Source organism: Cervus elaphus, chromosome 5 (assembly GCF_910594005.1).
Source record: "Cervus elaphus chromosome 5, mCerEla1.1, whole genome shotgun sequence".
NCBI classification, from domain to species: Eukaryota; Metazoa; Chordata; class Mammalia; order Artiodactyla; family Cervidae; genus Cervus; species Cervus elaphus.
Window position 1 is genome coordinate 97013341 of NC_057819.1, and position 19074 is coordinate 97032414.

Here is a 19074-nt window from a genome sequence, read left to right on the forward strand (position 1 = left end):
GACTTTGACCTGGGTCTGAAGTTAAGAGGCTGTGAGGTAGGCTGCAGTGGGGAGTTCTGCTTTCAAACCAAACTTGGGTCCACCCATGCACAATGCAGCTAATCTGCTGACACCGGGTAGCAGTGTTTATCACAGGCAAAAAGCAAGGAGACCAGGCAGCTAGTGCTCAAAAGGCCTAAAACTTTCAGCTTTCAGGGAGAGGTTTTTTGAGATAGGGTGAAGGAGAGGGTTTCAGGGTGTGTAATTAACTTGAGGACATTCTTCTGATTGGTTGCTCTCGAAGTGACCAGGAGTCGACACCATCAACCAAATGGTTCTAACCCATCTGGGGTCTGCGTGCTTGTGGGCAGCATGCAGTTAACTTCCCCCTGGTGAGGGTTCCAGTATCTGCTAAACAGCTCAAAAAACATGGCTCAAAATATTATCTATAGTCCCTGGGAAGGATCTGAAGGTCCTGGACTTATCATTGGCCTATTGTTATTTTGTCTTCCTTGATGGTTTTCATTTCTTTCTGCATTTTCTCACTTCTCTGATTAAATTAATTCTTTGGAACTCAGGGAAGGCTCAGAGGCAGAAGCTGCTACAGACGGGAGGCAGGTAGCGGACAGTCTGTCCTGGGAAGGCCACATAGGGTCTTGCTCAATTACAGTTTGACCTTTATACTAACATATGAAGGGGGAGCCTTTGAACGTTTTAGTTAGAAGTGATGTGATCAGATTGGGACTTTAAGAAAAAGAATCAGTTTTTGATCAGAAGGGGATCTGAAAACTTGAAGCCAAGTCCCCTTTTACAGATAATAGGTGGCCTGTGACCAACAGCGGAGGCACAGGCCTCCTGAATCCCATTTGGGTTCTGTACCAGATGCTTTCACATGAAGCTAAGAAGTGGCTGAGGCGATAGCTTTGCCTGCGTCTTCCAGTGACCACCTCTGAACTCTCAGTGGGGAGGGGTCGGTCCTGACACCGAGTAAGGGAGAAGTAGAGTGAGTCCTACTGGTGAGTAAATCAGTGATCTGATTTACTTAACCTTTCCTCTATTGCTAGGCAGGAAGATTGTTTGAGATGCTCACTTTTATAAAAAAATAAAAGTGCATGTCTGTATTATTTTGAGGAAGTTTAATCTACTAGAGCAGAAGCTAAAAACCTGATTCTAAATGCTAAGTACCAGTTTTATCAGTGCCTTCCTGGACCTTTAACGTTAGCGCATTTAAGAAGTTTCCTTACTTTAATTTGAATTTCTTTGCAAAGACAGTAAGGAAGGTAATATGTTGCTCACTAAGTGTTTCTTGTGTCTGCCTCTTTTGGTCATGTCTTTATGTTTTCCTCTAAAACATGGGATGTCTGTGAAAATATGAAAGATAAAAAAAGAGTACATTTAAAGTTAACACCTTTTAAATTGTCTTGTAGCCAAATTAAAATGTCAGAGAATGCATGTATTGGGCAGGACCCAGAAAGTGCTTGCCATCCTCCCCGCTTTAATTCTGTGAATGGGCCTAAGGAGAGAGAGCTGGAAGAAAGGTGTCTTTTGTAGAGAGCATTCTTGACTCCCCTGGAGAATATGCTCTGAGGAAAGTTGTACCACTAGGGGAGGAGAGGGGCAGGTTGGAACCAAGTAGACCAGACATCCAAGATGCCTTTCCACGTGGGGTGATGTAAGGACTTCCCAGGGCACTCAGAGACACCTGGAGGAAGTCACAGTCTCCGTTTATGACTGGTCCCCAGAGCGGCAGCTAGCCCCTGAGAGAGGAACTGATGGAGTTGGGTTGTGGGGGGGCCACAGAAAGGCATCCATGACGGATCAGTCCTGATGACCCCGCGTCAGGAGTAAAGGGCACTCACTCTTTCAGTGGCCGGTCCCCATCATGTCACACTAATAGCACTTAATTTAAAACTTTCCTGTTGGCCAGCATCATGGTACTCCAAAGGCATGGAATAAGTCTGATTGTCAGGCAGATGGCTTTTAGGCCAAGGCTTGAACATAACCATAGACAATTCCTGTGATACTGAGATGTTAGCATGGACAGATCCTGAGAGGCTGGCGTGGTCATCTTCCTGCGCAGAGGGAAAGGGGCTTTCCCAAGTTTGAAAAGTGCTCAGATTCCTGCTCCTCTTCTTTCCCCTTCGGGGTCAAGATTATGCAGGGGGCGGGGGGGAAGAACTGTGCAAAAGCCAGGGAACTGGCTATGTGTGACTATCCAGAAGCTGTGATGGGGGTCACTGGGCCATCTGTGCATGGGGCCCCTGATGTAGTGGGGAAGCCACCAGGAAGGTTTTGCTGGATTGAAGAAACAAGTCGTCTATGGCAGGAGGTTTAAAGGGGTAACCCTTAAAAGTAATGCATGCCCACTTGATGAAAGCGTCACAGAAGCTGTTCCAGGCACACTGTTCATCCAGTTCCTCGTTAAGTCCTCCTTATGTCTTTTCTGTGTGTGGTTCCCTGACCTGGATGCTCCCCATCACCTAGTTAGACTGCCACTAACCTTTCAGATCTCAACTCACGTCACTTCCTTGTGGAAATCTGGCCACGCCTCACTGAGGACTCTCGAAGCATCCCATCCTGTTTGTAACTGATGTGTGACCCCTAGACACTGAGCACCTGAGAGCAGGACCGTTTCTGTGCCGCTTGCCACTGTCATCAGCATTTAGACCAACACGTGACACAAGAGGTACTCAATAAATATTTACTGACTGGATGAATAACTGTAGGGAGACATTTCCATTCCAATATAAAACAAATAGCACAACTGTCTGCAAATTATGTGGCTGCTGCCAAGCGATTCCAAAAACAGGTTAAATGAAACCAGACCAACTTCTAAGTGGCTGGGACCCCTGCCCTTTGATCCCTTCCAGACATAAAGGTAACATGCTGTGTTATCAAATCCAAGGGTTTGCCTTAGAGAGGAAGGAGACACCACAGCAGATCACCTGCGTTTCTCTTTCTTGTCAGAGCAGCAGTTTGGGCTTACTGACAGGTCGCCTGGAAGCCCAGGGGGAGGAGCTGCTTGTTCTCCAAGGGGTCCTGTTCTGGGGACCACGCCCCTCTGACCCTCTCGTCAAAGACCGCAGGGGAAGGGGGCTAAGTGCCTGCTCTGGGCAGAGGAGAGCCAGGGTCCTCACAGAGAGGATGCTCCCTGGAGGCAGGGCAGGTGCTCAGACAGCATCGGGGCTCGCGGGGGCACAGGCAGCGCCGCAGGCCCTGGCCGCCCGGTGGTTCCAGCAACAGTGGTGGAGCTCTAGGCCCTTCCCCTCACGCAGGGGCTTCTCAGCCCAGCACATTCCATCACATCCGACAGCAGAGACCTGGTCTGACTGCAGGCGGCAATGTTCGTTTCCTGAGTAACCCAGTGGATTCTCAGCAAGACAGGTGAGCCTCTTGGAATTGGTAGCACAGGTTTCCTCGGGGAACGGGTGGAAGAGAAGCTTTTCACTTCTGTTCCTCTGTACCTCTTAAGTTTTGAATCATTTACGTATGACCTACTCAAAATAGTTTGAATGAATTGAGCATAATGTCACTTTCACAGGGCAGGGAAGGAGGGAATCTGCTTGGTCTCGAGGTAACTTGAGTGTCAGTGTGACCCGAAAATTGACACCACCTGCCAAAGCGGGCCTTTTCAGAACCAGGCCTTGCATATCTCCTCAAGCACTGTTTCTCAAACTTTCACGTGCACATGAATCACCTGGGAATCCTGTTGAAATGCAGGTTCTGATTTGGGGGGATGAGGGAAAGGCCTGAGACTGCATTTCTAACAAGCACCTAGGTGATGCCAGTGCTGCAGGTCCACGGACCACGCATTGAGTAGCAGTGCTTTACAGCGACTGAGGGAGGGGGTCAAGGACCAACTTACTTAAACTGTTTCCACTTGACATTGAGCACCATCCATCATCTCATTATCCCTTCAGATGGGGCCTCAGAGAGAGGAAGGGAAGCCAAGCAAGGAAACACAAGCTCCACAGAACAGCAAGAGCCCAACCACACAGGCAATTGCATCTCCTATCAGGATGAGACACTGTCCCCTGGCTTCCGGAGGCTCTCCTCCTCCCCTCATGGCCGGCTGCCTCCTCACAGGTCCAGCACTTTAGTCCTTTCCCAGTTGCCTCCATGGCCACCTTTAAATTTCAGCCCTAGGGGCAAGGCCAAATGTCCACTTGGGTGTTGGCCAAGGTCCTTCTCTGAGGAGCCATCAATTGCTCTGAGGATTTTAGAGCTAATGGTGCAGGTCTCAGCTAGTGGCTGGAGGCAGGCCAGAGTGTGGGGCCTAGCTGTCATGTCCGTCGGCTCTGAAGGGGATTAGATGAGTGCTCCCCTCTGAGGGCCGGGTCAGTGTCCCATTCAAGCATCTTTTGGACGGGCCCAGCCCACAGCCGGCATCAAAAACTGTTTACCACATGGATGAATGGGTAACTGAATGTGCTTTAGGGCCTCTTCTGCATGAGCCACTATGCCCACTGGGAGGCCCCTCTCCCCACACACATAACAAGAAGCTTGTAGCAAGATCCCAAAGTTCAGGAGAGGTGCTGTCCCTGGAAGCCCGGTCCCATATGGACGATGACGGGACTCTTCCCACTTCAGAGGTGTGGACAGTTCTGCTCCCAAATCTGCTCTCAGCCAACGCCTCTGGCTACGCCTCCACGGTCTGCAGGCTCTGCAGCTGCTCCACATTCACCTTTCCGTTCCCCTGGTGGCCAGACCTGTGTGGGCGGGTGGGGGCACACAGGACGGCTGGGGCAGGGATGGTCTCCCTGAGGGCAGACTCGGCCCGCAGACGCTTCGGGCAGGCAGCGCTGCAGGCAGTGAGGACTGGCATAGAGTGCAGTCTGCGGGGTTCCTGGCTGCAGCCCAGGCACCAGAGATGCTCGGGCTGAGGCCTCTGGAGCTGGACCAGCAATGAGCGGCAACCTCCTCCGGGTGGGGGGCCCTCCTGAGCACTGCCCCCCCCAACCCACAGCAACAGTTGAGGCTTGCCAAGACCAGCAAGGCAACCAGTCTTCCCTCCCGCACGTGAAGGAGCTCAGGCGAGCACCTAGGAAGTGGCAGTCCGCTCAGGAAGCGTGTGGGAGGGCTGCTGGCACAGGCCTGCCCGGCAGGTCCCCCGGCCTCTCCCTCTGTCTCTCCCCACTCCTCTCCCTGCGTGCCTCCCCTCTGTCCTGGCTCACCTCTCTCTCCCCACTCCTCTCCCTGCGTGCCTCCCCTCTCGTCCTGGCTCACCTCTCTCTCTGCGTGCCTCCCCCCCCTCCTCTCGTCCTGGCTCACCTCTCTCTCTGCGTGCCTCCCCCCCCCCCTCTCGTCCTGGCTCACCTCTCTCTCTCCCCCTGTCTCTCCCCACTCCTCTCCCTGCGTGCCTCCCCTCTCGTCCTGGCTCACCTCTCTCTCTGCGTGCCTCCCCCCTCCTCTCGTCCTGGCTCACCTCTCTCTCTCCCTCTGTCTCTCCCCACTCCTCTCCCTGCGTGCCTCCCCTCTGTCCTGGCTCACCTCTCTCTCCCCACTCCTCTCCCTGCGTGCCTCCCCTCTGTCCTGGCTCACCTCTCTCTCCCCACTCCTCTCCCTGCGTGCCTCCCCTCTGTCCTGGCTCACCTCTCTCTCCCCACTCCTCTCCCTGCGTGCCTCCCCTCTCGTCCTGGCTCACCTCTCTCTCTGCGTGCCTCCCCCCTCCTCGTCCTGGCTCACCTCTCTCTCTCCCTCTGTCTCTCCCCACTCCTCTCCCTGCGTGCCTCCCCTCTGTCCTGGCTCACCTCTCTCTCCCCACTCCTCTCCCTGCGTGCCTCCCCTCTCGTCCTGGCTCACCTCTCTCTGTGTGCCTCCCCTCTCGTCCTGGCTCACTTCTCTCTCTCCCCCTGCCCACGCTCAACTCCCCGCTGGAGGCTGCCAGTCACTGAGTCAGCAGAGAATGAACGCGCAAGGCAGATGGTACCCAGCCCGGGTCAGTGAACCCCTCTGACACAGTTGACAAGAGGAGAGTCAGGGAAACCTACTCACTGAGCCAGAGGGGCCCCTGTGCCCAGCACCCCTAGATCAAAGGGTAAATGAGCCCAGAAAGGGCCAGGCGCAGTAGTGAGGCAGAAGCAAAGCAGGCCCCAGGGCTGCCTCCCTTGCCAGGCTACCCGGGGCCGTGTTCCAGGGCAGGGCGGCCTGCAGGCCACCTGTCAACAGAGCCACCGCCATCCTGAGGCTCGGGCAGCTCCAGAATGTCCACATCAGAGGAGCTCAGGGGAGGCAGCTCTGACAGGAGTAGAGGAAGGAAGGGCTCAGTAAGGTCAAATAACTTGATGGAGAAGGGCTGGATTCTAGGAGCATGCTGCCCAGGTTCAAGTCCCAACTCTGCCATTTATTAGCCGTGTGACTGAAGCAAGTTACTTGAGCTTTCTGTGTCTGACTTTCCTCATTAGTAAAACAGGGGCTCTTAGTGTCCATCTCGTTAGGTTGCTGAAATGAGTTCACAGGGCTCAGCGCAGTGCCCAGCAGAGAAAGCCTGAGTGAATGTTAGTACATTACTGTTGTAACGCTGGGACAGCATAGCAGGCAGACAGGTTTGTGGTCACTCAGGGGTGTTGGGGGATGATGGGGATCGTGGAGGAGCTAAAGCGCCAACCACCAGCACCCCTCCTCCCAGAGTCCAGCTTGGATGGGCTCTGTGAGGTCCCCGGCACCCTGCCTTGTGGCCAGGTCACCCGGAGCAGGGAGTGCGGTGGCAGCTGGGCCGTCTCCACGGGCCTCCTTCGTGGCCCTTGGCTGAGCAGCCGCTCACCTGGCAGGCTGGAGGAGCTGCCCACACACACAGCCATTCTCCTGGGCGCCGCCTTCATCCTGCACCTCTGGCTGCTCCGCCAGCCCCGCTGCGTCCGGGGCCACGCTCTGCTGTGAGGACTCTGCCATTTGGGCGAGGACCTCTAGGTCCCTGGGCAGGACATGACCTGTTACCCTGGCCCGTGGGCCCTGGGCATGACCCCCTCCCGGGACTGGCGTGCCACTTGCCCTGCAGGGGCCACCCCTCTTCCTCCAGCAGCTCTGCAGGGTGGCAGGTGCAGTCAGGGCTCAGGGCTCAGCCTGAGAACCAGGGCTGGGGTCAGTCCAGGCAGAGGAGGCAGGCTGGCCCCCTGTCCCATCCCAGGGTGTGGCGGGGCTGAGGGAGCACCCAGTGCCTGTCCTGAGCCCACCAGCTGCATTCCCATCCCACTCCTCCAGAAAGCCTTCCCCAAGGCCTGGGCCACAGCCCCTTGCCCCTTCCTGTCCGCCCAGCCCTCAGGACTTCCCACTCAAACTGTGGTCCGCTCTTCTGAACACACACACAAACCCCACCAAGCCCACTGCCCAAGGGAGCCTGGAAATAGGCCTCCAGAGCGGGTGGCGGGGGGCTCCATTTATTTTTCCTCCTTCTGCCACTCCAGCCTCCCTCAGCCCCAGCCCACCAGGACCACCAAGTCCAAGAATCCTAAAATTACAGGTGCTGGAAGACACTCTGTGTAAACCAACACTCCTGTCTCACAGAGAGACTGAGGCCCAAGGAGGCCTGGAAACCAGGTCTCCTTCCCGTGGCCTTTGGTGGCCTTCTCTTCTGCTGGCTGCTCCGAAGCAGAATCCAGTTCTGTAGAGCCGGTACTCAGAACATTCCACCTTCCCCAGCCCTTCCAAGACAGCTCCCGGCATTCAGCCCTGCCTCTGCCCCACAGACGTCAACAGAAAACCAGGGTCAGGGTTCTGAGTCATGGAGGGAAACGCTGACCTAGTGGGCTCCCCTTGGGCCACTGGGAGGAAGCATAACTGACCTCACTTCCTCGTATTTCTTGTCTCGATAAAAGTGGCTCTTTTTGATGAAGTAGATGAGTACCAGGTCACAGAAGAAAGACCCCTGTAAAAGAGCAGAGGTCCCTGACTCAGTGCGCCGGGCCACTTGACACCAATAGATGAGGGCGCTGAGCTCAGAGGCTCCTTTGTCCAAGGCCACAAAGCTGGCCCACGGTGCAGCCAGTCAGCCTGTGGTCCATCTGATCTGTCAGGCCAAGCACCCCCGCACTACCTGGACCCCTTGGAACCACATCTTCAGCCAGTGTTTGCTAAGCGCTCACCAGTGAAAGGGAAGACAATGACACCCTTGGGGGACCCCCCCTCCCCGGGTGCAGGAGACAAGCATGTAAATGATGAGCGACTGTCCCATCATGGGAAGAGAAGCAGAGAGAAGATGGAACTTTACTCGGTCTGGGAGGGTCCTCTGGGCTGAGTCTTGAGTCTGAATTGGATTTTATTTAAGACAAGGAAAAAAAGCTCAGCAAAGAACCAGCTTGTCATGCCTGGGAACCCGGGCAGGACACAGAAATGCAGCATTGTGGGAACATCCCTCTAGTAGTCACATGGATTGGAGGGTATCTGAGCAAGGACACCACTGCAGTGGTCAAGGAAAGAGGAGGAGGCCTGAGCTAACCCAGCAGACCCACTGACACCTGAACATGAGCTCTTCAGACCAGACCGGATGGTGCAAATACCGGTCTCCTCCACCAGAGGGCAACTGCACCCAGAGCACAGCGGAGGGGGTGGGAGAGGACTGATGGACAGTCCCACAGGTGAACCTGGTTCTCTGACCCTGGGCACTGCACACCTTTTCTTCCCCCCTCCAGATGTCAAAAGGGTTATCAATTCATTGTTCCATAGAGAACACTCCTCCCACCCCCACCCAGCCTCTGCCACTTTTCCCGTTACCCTCAGTCCACAGGTATGTCCCAGATCCCCATGTTCTGATATATGCACATCATAAGAAAGAGGCCTGAACATGGCCCCTCTCTACATGTGCACACATACAGGCTCCCCAACAATATTGTCTGCAGTTAAAGAGGAGTCACTTGGAGCCCACTTTCATCCACTGACTCATCTCTCAGGAGCATGGCCTCCCTGAGTCCTGTTATAGGACATGGTGTTTCTGATCTCAATAAAAAGTCAGTCCTAGGTCCTCCTGGAAGCCTCCAGGGGAGCTGTTGTGACCTCCCAGGCAGAGGAACCAGGGACAAAGCTGCCAGAAACCTCAACAAGGGGCTCGCTGGGGTGGATGCAAGCCACTCACCGATAACTCCCTTGTTTTTAAAACACTTTCAGGAAAAAAACAAAGGGGCATGAAAGATCAGGAATAACCCTTTCCCTGCCCGCCAGTGCTGCTTCCCCTCACGTGGCCCCTCTGCCCAGCTGAAGTTCGGAACAGACCTGAGGAAGGACTACAGCCCAACTTGCCTGCCTCTCATCTTTTTAGTCCCTGTGAATCACAACTCGTGGCAGTCTGGCAATGGCTGCAGACATTTTTGGCCGGCACAACTGTGGGGGAAGTTGCTTTTGACAACTCATGGGGAGAGGCTGGGGATGCTGTTAAACACTCTACAACGCACACGATCACCCCACAAAAAAAGTTATCTGGCCCAAAATATAAACAGGGCCATGGCTGAGAAGCCCTGTATATTGCCAGAGCTGCCTCATTTTAGTGGAAGTGGAGACAAGGCTGCGGAGGATCCTGGAGAACCCCCAGCTGCCGAGCCACAGGCAGAAGCCTCTCTAGCTCTGGAAAGAGAATCCCAGGCAGGCGCTGACACCCGGGGGCTGCCAGAGGAGTGTGAAATCCCAGGAAGTCCTCTTCAGCCCCATCCCGCACTGATCTCCCCAGCTCTGATTCCTTCTGGAGCGCTGGGACAGCTCTCTCCCCTGGGCAGTGCCCCCTCCCGCTGCGGTGCTCTCAGAGGGTCAAGGGGGAGGGGAGAAGTACTCACCACTCCCATGAGTGCCACCCCTGAGCCCACGTTGATGATCGTGGGGATGATATTGAACTTGCCAGCCTGAAGCAGGGAGACAAGGTAGGGTGAGGCACAGCGGGACCCCCAGGGACTCCACCAGAGCCAGCCGGGACACCCCCGGCATGGCCCACCCTCCCAGAAGGGGAGCCTCACCCACACACCTTGCCATTCACCATCACATCGAAGCGGATCCCGTAGGCTTTAAACAGCGTGCGGAACTCCACCCCGGCTGCGTCTCGGTAGTACTTGGCAAACCTGGGGGAGACACGGCTCAGCCTGCCTGGGCCTTCGGCTGCCTCCACCCACCCCGGCACCCTGGCTCTCAGCAACCCCAGGAAAGACTGGAGACCCTCTTGCTATGTGACATTAAAGGTTCGTTCAGATCTTCGAAGTTCTTGCCAGACAGTCCCCAAAGGGTGAAGGCTTTCCCACCACTGCTGGACCAACCTGGGGCCACCAGGCACTGATGGACCTGACCCAGCCCTCCGCTCCAGGGCAAGTCCAGAGCCGTGACAGATCCTTCTCCTTTCCCAGAGGCACCCTGGCTGCCTCCCTGCACCTCCCACTCTGACACCCACCCCCAGGAAGGGATATCATAGCGCTGGCACCCAGGGAAGGACAGGAAATGTGGACAGGGTCATAATGTGGCAGGCTTAGCCCCAGTTACCTGAAGTTGTACCCAGAAGAGATAGAGTTTCCTGAAAATCTGTTGTCCAGACGGTTAAAGTAATAGCGAGGGTAACATTCAGAAGGCGCTTTATCAAGATCACAGTCCCATTCAATCTGAATTCCTATCACACCGCCCTTGATGCAAAAGAGACATGAATCAAGACACAGAACTTTCTGGAGGTGGACAGAAGTCACAGGCCAGCTCTTCATGGAGAGCTCGGGTAAGGGCTCAGCTCCACTGCAGCATCCTTCCGGGAGGATGGTGGAAGGCCCAGGGTTCACACCTCTGGAGTGGCTGAGACAAATGCATGACCCACAGCCCACATCTCCCGCTCCACACCCCAGGGAGAAGGGAATGACCGGAGCGAGCCCCTACTGTGGCACTGGCCGCTCAAAGCAGAGCCAGGGTGCCATGGGGGCTCCTGGCTTGGTCTCAGCTGATGCCCCGAGGACGTAGAACCAAACACAGGTGCGAGTGTGCCCCTCAGCAAGTGCAGCACGGCTGACTGTGCATCACAGCCAATGCTGAGAGCACAGGTCCCTGGGCAGGTTACTGCAGGGCCGGCTCCCCCCATGGGTCCTCCTCCACATCCCTCCTCATTGCAGAGTCCAAGCCCACAGCCCTCGGCCCTTGGGGAGGGCTCCCTGAGCACATACCACCCACCTGCACCGCTATCTCCTGGAAGTTGCTCCCCGTCCAGCTGACCACGGAGCCCAGTCGGAAGATGGGACAGTAGGGGTTCTTGGGGCTAAACTTACAGGACTTCAGGAAAGTTCTGTCTGTGGTGTCCAGCACATTGGTCCTGGGTGGAGGCCATGAAGAGCCAGGGGAATAAAGGTGAGACTTGCTGTTCCCAGGCCAGAAACTGGGCCTGACCCAGGAGTCACCGGACCCCTTGCCCAGCCCGGATGAGCCCTTGACTTAGCCCCTACCCTGGTCCTGATTACTTCCTCCACCCCAACATCCTTCAGTAAGAGCCCTGCCGCCACAGCAGAGGAAAGGGTGCCCCCTCAATGTCCAGTGATTCATTCACACACAGCGTCACGTACACACCATGCACACAGGCCCACGTACTTGGAGAAGTTGAATTTGGGGAAACGAATGAAGTTCTTTATGTAAACAGTGAAGTCTTTAGCTTCGCCCAGAAGTGGCTTCCTGAAAACAAAGGCAGGACGGCCTATTCAGGGGGCCCTGCCTGCTCCATGCTGAGGCTGAAGACTGCCTGCCCCTGGGTGCCCTGAAGCCTTTGCAAAGGACAGTTAATTCAGTCATGTTGGAGTGGTCGTTGGGCCTTTGTGGGCTGTCCCGGCTCCTCCCCCCAAAATGAGGACTCTGAGTGGACGTGTCTCCACCATCAGGCTGGGACCCACTGCCCAGGACTGGGTGACTCCTCAGGGTCCCGAGGTTATAGCCACTCACGTCGGCCTGGACATTGTCTCCACCGGGCACCAGGCGAAGATCTCACAGGTGCCCTTCTGTGCGCTCCCCTCCCGCAGGCAGCGGCCCGTCCTCACTCCTGCAGAGGCAGGGGGACAAGGACGGTGCCAGGAACCTCCCGGCTCCAGCCCCTCCCCAACCCCCAGCCCCGGCCGCTCCAGGCCTCACCATTTCCAGCCGCAACAGGCTCCCCAGGAGGGCAGTCGCTGTCCTCGTAGCACAGGGCATCGGGAACGCTTGCACTCTGCCAAGAGAGAGGGTGCCTGGGCAGGGGTACCCCTTCTCAGAGCCAGATCCCACCCCAGGGGGAGGACAGGGGCTCCTCCCTGCCTGGGGCCACACATGCCTTGGGAACCTGCTTCTCCCCCGAATCATGCAGGTATGCACACCGGTACACACATTCCCCCAGGGGCCCTGGGAGGGGTAGAAGCCCCTGCTTCAGTAGAGAGGTGGACCCCAAACACTGCCTGCACCTCTCCCATCCCCACACCCTGCTCTCAGGACCAAAACGCACCTCAGCACAGGTTTCCTGCCGCTGGTTGGGGGTCACGACCAGGTTGGTGATTACAAAGAAGACGTTCTCTCCCTGAGAAACCAGAAGGGGTTGAGGAGCCCCTTCCTGTTGTCTGGGGTCCCTCCTTCCCAGAGCTGCCTGGCAGGTGGTAGGGCCTCTGCATGGGTACTGCAAACGCTGGGTCCACAAAATCAGTGGATCCCACCCACGTGCCCACTGGCCTTGGAGTCCCTGAGCAGGTATCCTTAGATGGGTCTCTTTCATGCCCACAACCCCAAACCATGCTGACCTCAGCCCCCAGGGTCCAACCTGAGCTCTAGAAGGAGAGAGAGAAGAGGCAGTGAGGAGACAGCCCAGCCCTGGCCCCGGGAACTGTGATCAGGCCAGGGAACTGCTGCCAGGGGCAGTGGCCAATATAAAGTTGGGGCTTTTGTTGTCAGACCTTCTGACTCACATGGACATGGAAAGTCTCTGGGTCCCAGTTGGTCTCAAGAAGCTCAGGGTTTGTTGCAAACAGAGCAGCCCCGTAAGGCACAGTCAAGGAGTATAGGGGCTTGGTGCGGGGGGAAGGACCTGGGCAGAGTCTGTCTGCAAACCTTGCAGCCATCACAGGCCAAGGAAGACAGTGAGTGGAGGCCCCTGAGTCCCCAAGCAGCTTCCCACATGATCCATCCAGAGCCAGACCCTGCCAGCTGGGTCCCCCTGTGCTGGGTGGGGCTCAGACCTGGGGTGGGATGACGTAGTCAGCAACATCCCAGAGCCGCTCCCCCAGCTCCGAGGTGTTGGTGAAAGTCACGCCCTTGACTTTGGTGATGATGCTGCTCTGCAGGGATGTGTCGGTATCTTGGTAACACTTCTTCACCAGGAACACCCAACTGCAGGGAGGGGCAAGCAGGTGGTCATCAGCCTCGCGTTGTCCTCAGGAGGTCTCCCCAGGCCCCCAGAGTGCAGAGGGGGCAGGCTTGGGGCTCCACCCTTCCTGGGCAGGAGTCACAACTCCCACCGCTGCCTGAAAGCCAGCCCTGCAAACAGTGGAGGAGACAAGCGGCCCCAGGAGGAAGAGGCTGCTGCTGCCCTGCAGCCCGCCCACCCCAACTTGTCACATGACCTCGGGCGAGCCAGTGAACTCCGGGGGTCAACACAGGGCTAACGGCACCTCCCTCCAACTAAGGGGCATGGGGTACAACCTAGAACTAATCACGAGGAGACCTCAGACAGATCCAAACTGAGGGGACTCTACAAAACTAAAGCGCAAAATCCTACACTCTGGGGCTTCCCTGGTGGTCCAGTTGTTAAGAATCTGCCTTGCAATACAAGAGACGCCGGTTCAATCCCAGGTCCAGGAGGACCCTGCGTGCCACGGGGCAACCAGGCCCAAGCACCACAATGGCCTAGAGCCTGAGCGCCACAGCAGAAGCCACCGCAATAAGAGGCCTGTGCACCACAACTAGGGAGCAGCCTGTGTGCAGCAGTGAAGACCCAGGGCAGCCAAAAGTAAAGAAACAATCTTTTTTAAAAATTCTATACTCTGACACCCAAAACACAAGCAACAAATGGAAAAAAATAGAGAAAAATAATGGACTTGATCAAAATTAAGAACTTTTTTTGTGCATCAAAGGACACTATCAACAAAGTGAAAAGACAACCCATAGAATGGGAGAAAATATTTGTGAGTCACATATCTGATGAGGGTCTAGTACCCAGAATATACAAAGTCTTACAACTCAATGGTAAAAAAGACAAATAATCCAGTTTAAATATGAGTTAAGGATATGAATTGGGAAGATCCTCTGGAGAAGGAAATGGCAACCCACTCCAGTATTCTTGCCTGGAGAATCCCATGGACAGAGGAGCCTGGCAGGCCATGGTGCATAGGGTCTCAAAGAGTCAGACACAACTAAAGCAACTTAGCACCCAAGGATGTGAATAGACATTTCTCCAAGAAAGACACTCAAATGGCCAATATGCCCCTGAAAAGATGCTTAACATCTTTAGTCATTAGGGAAATGCAAATAGAAACCACAATGAGACAGTACTTCACACCCAATAAGATGGCTGTAGTCCAAAAAATGGAAAATAACAAGTGTTGGTGAGGATGCAGAGAAACCGGGACTTGCCAGCGGGAATGTACAGCTGTACAGGTGCTGTGGAAAGCAGCTGGATAGACGCTCAAAAGGTCACCATGTGACCCAGCAATTCCATTCCCAAGTATGTACCCAAGACAATGGAAAATGTATATCCACACAAAAACTGACACGTGAATGTTCTTGGCAGCATTATTCATAATAGGCAGAAAGTAAAAACAATCCAAATGTCCAACAGATGAATGCATAAACAAATGTGGTGTCTGCATACAATGAGATATTATTCAGCCCTTGGAATGATTCATTAACACAGGCTACAACATGGATAAACCTTGAAAACATGATGCTAAGTGAAAGAAGCCAGACAAAAAAGGCCACATGTTGTAATGATTTGATTTATATGAAAAGTCCAGAATGGGCAAATCTAGAGAGACAAAAAGTAGATTAAGTGGTTGCCAAGGGATGGGGGTAGGGGAGAATTGCAATGGCTTGTAAATAGATACAATCTATTTTGAGGGTGATGGAAACAGCCTAGAACTAGACAATGGTGCTGGCTGTACAACACTGTGGATGTGCTAAAAACCACTGAACTATATAACTTAAAATGGCTAAAATCATGAATTACATGCTATATGAATTTTACCTCAATTTAAAAATGGTTGTTTCTTTTTTTTTTTTTTTCAGTCCTACCACTTTATTGCTACCAACCCATCTCCCTCCACCCTTGTGCACACATGCTCAGTCATGTAACCCCATGGACTGCAGCCCGCCAGGCTCCTCTGTCCATGGACTTTTCCAGGCAAGAATACTGGAGTGGGTTTAAAAATGGTTTTAAAAAGATCCTGTACTCTAAAAAACGTCAGAGTCATAGATACAGACTCGGGAGTGATTCCAGAGTAAAGGAGATATGACAACTGAATACAAGGCATGGTATCAGATTTTCTTTTCCTATAAAGGTAACTTAGGGGACAATTTACAGAAGGTCTATTGCTTAGGTGATAATATTATTTCGGTGTTAATTTCTAAATTTTCATGCCTGCAACCTACTCAACAGAAAAAACTGCACATATATACACATACACACATAGAGAAACAGGTAAGGACAACACAAATGAAGTACGTTAACATTTGGGGGAATCGGGGTGAAAGGCATTAAAAAAAGTCTGTAGTACTCTTAGAACTTTTCTGTAAGTACAAATTAATCAAAATATAAATATATATATATATATTTTAATAAGATGGGACATGTAAATTGCTTAGTACAGTGAGTACCAGGCACAGAGGAGAAGTTCAATGAACACAACACATCAACTTATTACTGATGTTACTGCTAGTTAGAGATTGTTAGAGTTAGAGCCCCTTCCATAAAATTGGAAACATTGAGGCAAGCAGAGGGCAGGAAACCGCCTTCCGGAGGTCCCGCAGGACGCCCTGCCCATCCGGGGTGCCAGGAAGAGTTCTCTGTACAGCAGGCACCAACCAGGATCCTCAGGGCGCTCAGAATGGCAGGGAGTCAGCACAGACACTAAACAAAATGATCCCCTGAAAGAGCATGTAATTACACTGTGGGATTTCTGGGGAGGAGCCTGTGAGAAGCCAGGTGTGAAAGAGACCCCTGGCTGAGGAGCAACACCAAGGAAAAGCCTTCAGGCGGAGACAGCCAGATGCCTCAGGGATGAAGCCCTCCAGTGGGAGCAAGGTGAGGTCAGGGCTGCCCTCCCAAAGGGGCAAAAAGTGGGAGGGACTCCACAGCAGTTGCTGAGGGAGTAAAAGAGACGCATCCGCATCGCAGCTCTCTGGTGTCATTTCCTCTCCACCTGTCCCCTCCCTGCTTGGGGGCGAGGGCTCTGAACCCCTGGCTGACCCCAAGGAGCTGCCCTCTCAGCTGATGGTGCCGGCTCCTGCGGGGCAGGAGAGGTGGGTGCCAGGGAGGATCCAGGGATCCCGGCAGGACCCCCGGCCCCGGCTGGATACCAGAGAGGCCAGTCCCGGGTGGGGCGAGCTGACCAGCAGGGACACGCCAGGCTCATGAGTTGCCCCAGCCCCAAGCCTGGCACTGATCTCAGTGATTATAAATAACCTACCCAGGGCCTGGGCCAGTCCAGACCAGGCCCAGGGAGGCGGCAGGGACAGCTGAAGCCCAGCCCCCTGCATCCTCACCCTCTGCCCAAAGCCCTAACGCTGGGGCCCCAGCCCTGAGGAAGGAGCTGACCACGGAAAGCCTGAGAAATGGGAGGACCCAGGACCCCTGGCGCATCTCATCACCTCCTGAGCCGGTGGGGGAGTGGAGGCCTCCTTCCTTAGCCCCTACCCTTACACCCACGGGTACCAGAAGGGCCCCCTCCAGAAGCAGTCCCAGACCCCAGTCACAGGGCACCCCAGGCGCCCACACACCAATTCCCAAGCTCCGGAGGCCACCGCTGCCGCCCCCAGCGGACCCTGCCCGCTCCCCAAAGCCCCCAGAGAACTCACACCACCAGGTAGGTCAGGATGGAGACCTGCAGCAGCCGGTAGAGCAGGCCCACCTTCTTGTTCTTGGCGATGACGTACTTCTCCGTCTTGTAGTCGAAGAGCGACTGGTAGAGCCCCTTGCAGCCTGCCTGCCCCATGGCTCCGGCTCACCTGGCCGGCGATCGCGCGGCCGCACGTGTGGCGCATGGAGCTGCCCCCGCCCGCCCGGCCCCCAGCGTGGGCCCCGCGGCCGCCGGGTGCACGGCTTAACGCGCGGGGGCCGGCTGCCGGCGAGGCTGCAGCGGCTCCGCCGGAGGCCAGGCGGGGACCTCGGACCGCGACCTTGCCGCTTCCTCCCCTGACGGTGACAGCGCCAGGCCGCCGCCCGCCCTGCTCTGCGGCGGCCCTCCGGGTGATGGCCGCGCGGGTGGGACGCGCTGAGAGGGGCTTCCCTGGAAGCAAACCCCGCTCTCTCCGCCCCCCAAAGAAACCCCGGGGGTTCCTCCTCCTGAACAGACGGGGAAACTGAGGCCCCCGGGGCGGGGGTGGGGGGGAACCTACAGCACAGGAAGTGCGGGCGGGCGGGATAAAGAGCAAGCTGGGGGAGACTAGACTTGTCAGACCCTCGGCTACCGCGTCGGCTGGAACGAGGTGCGTGTTCCTACTGCAGCAACTGCGGCCGGTTTAAACCCCGCACTCCCAGGCAGTTGGGGGCCAAGATAGGGAGGAGGGGAGGGGTGGGGTGGCGTGGCGTGGGGGCGGGGAGACAGGCAACCGAGGCCTGGGATCTTAAAATATGCCTGGAGAGAGGGCGGGTGCCAACTGTTTGAAATGTTCCCAAGGCAAGAGCGGGGACCTAATCTAAGCTGCTAAATCTGTCACCCTCACAACACGTGAAATTAAATTAGAGGTGGTGCGAGCGGAGATGAGAACACCTCTGAAAAGATCAGGTTTGGACCATGGGGCGGCCTCAGAGAGAGCCTCGGGGTCCTGGGCGGGCTTCGAGTGCATGTGTGTGTTGGGCTGTGAACGCTTTGTTTTCTGCATCTCAGGCATTACCATCCTGCAGTCTGACCTGCCCCTCTCCCTGGCCTGGCTCTCACACACCAATGAGAAGTCCCTTCCCTGAACCACAGGCTCTGGGAGTCAGAAGTTGGAAGGGACCCTAAAGTTCACTAGGTGTGATCTTCTCTCAAAGTAAACGCCCCAGGGCAGCAGGTCTCCAGTTTTAGTGAGCCTGGGCATCATTTGGAAGAAAAATGCAAATTCCTGGGCCCTGCACCTAATATTGTCATTCCCTTAGAACTAGGATGGGGCCTGGGAATCTGTGTTTTGCTCTCAAACTGCCATTTCGGAAGCAGATTTTTGCATCTGTTCATCAGTTTCAACTCAAATGCCAGTTCCTTTAAAAAAAAAAAAAGCCTGTTCTTATTACCACTCACTAAAGCAGCCTCCACCCCAACTACTTTCTATCCCATTACCCCTTCTTATTCCCTTAGAGGCCCTATCACTCATTTACTTATTGCCTGTGTCCCCCTCTAAGGCCATAAATTCCAGGAGGACAGGGACCTTGCCTTTAGGCATCTCTGCACCCCACGTTGTGCCTGCCATAAAATAAGTCAATGTTTGTTGAGTGAATTCAGGCCTGATTTTTTCAAACCCAAAGAGGATTCCAGCTGCTGCATTATGACTGGGGATTTTGGAAGTTGACATCATCCTGGCAGAAAGGCTTAGGAATTGTCACCAGGCCTCCCTCCCTCCCTCAGGGCCTCTCAGCTGGTGCAGTGGTAAAGAATCCGTCTGCCTCTGCGGGAGATGCAGGAGACGTGGGTTCGATCCCTGGGCTGGGAAGGTCCCCTGGAGAGGAAATGGCAACCCACTCCAGTATTCTTGCCTGGAAAATCCCATGGACAGAGGAGCCATGTTGTCTCGAAGAGTCAGACATGACTGAGGACGCATCGTGTACTCCCTCCCTCTCCTGCCAGCCTCTTCCTTAGCCCTCCCTCACATGGCTCTCAGGCTCTCTGACAGCCTGCTCATTTGCCCTCCAATGTGGGCAGCCCCTCCTGATCTCTCCATGGCCCAGCCAAGGCCAGGCTGCAGTTTCTGACAGAACTCTCTAGAGACTTTAGAGACGACGCGAAGGACATCCAGAGG

General features: G+C 55.0%; 1 protein-coding gene across 3 annotated transcripts; it reads right to left on the bottom strand.

The window, feature by feature from the left end:
• Positions 1-2666: 2666 nt before the first annotated feature.
• P2RX5 (purinergic receptor P2X 5) lies at positions 2667-17215 on the bottom strand. 3 transcript variants are annotated; one of them, XM_043903428.1, is made up of 13 exons: positions 16939-17215; positions 13107-13257; positions 12383-12454; positions 12037-12112; positions 11851-11947; positions 11506-11586; positions 11095-11233; positions 10429-10565; positions 9923-10016; positions 9738-9803; positions 7761-7843; positions 6743-6892; positions 2667-4688 (listed from the first exon to the last, which is right to left on the bottom strand). In XM_043903428.1, exons 1-13 carry the CDS (start codon positions 17073-17075, stop codon positions 4619-4621), a joined length of 1353 nt encoding a protein of 450 aa, XP_043759363.1. In that variant the 5' UTR covers positions 17076-17215; the 3' UTR covers positions 2667-4618. The 3 variants fall into 3 exon arrangements, with proteins under 3 accessions (XP_043759363.1, XP_043759364.1, XP_043759362.1); XM_043903429.1 differs by lacking the exon at positions 6743-6892; XM_043903427.1 differs by lacking the exons at positions 2667-4688; positions 6743-6892 and adding an exon at positions 6906-7653.
• Positions 17216-19074: the final 1859 nt, after the last annotated feature.

Coding starts and splice junctions, on each gene's coding strand:
- P2RX5 (XM_043903427.1), bottom strand. CDS start 17,075: ATGGGGCAGGCAGGCTGCAAGGGGCTCTACCAGTCGCTCTTCGACTAC. Junction 12,455..13,106: donor ACTACGTCATCCCACCCCAG/GTCTGAGCCCCA, acceptor CTGGTTTCTCAG/GGAGAGAACGTCTTCTTTGT. Junction 12,113..12,382: donor GGCAGGAAACCTGTGCTGAG/GTGCGTTTTGGT, acceptor CTCTCTTGGCAG/AGTGCAAGCGTTCCCGATGC.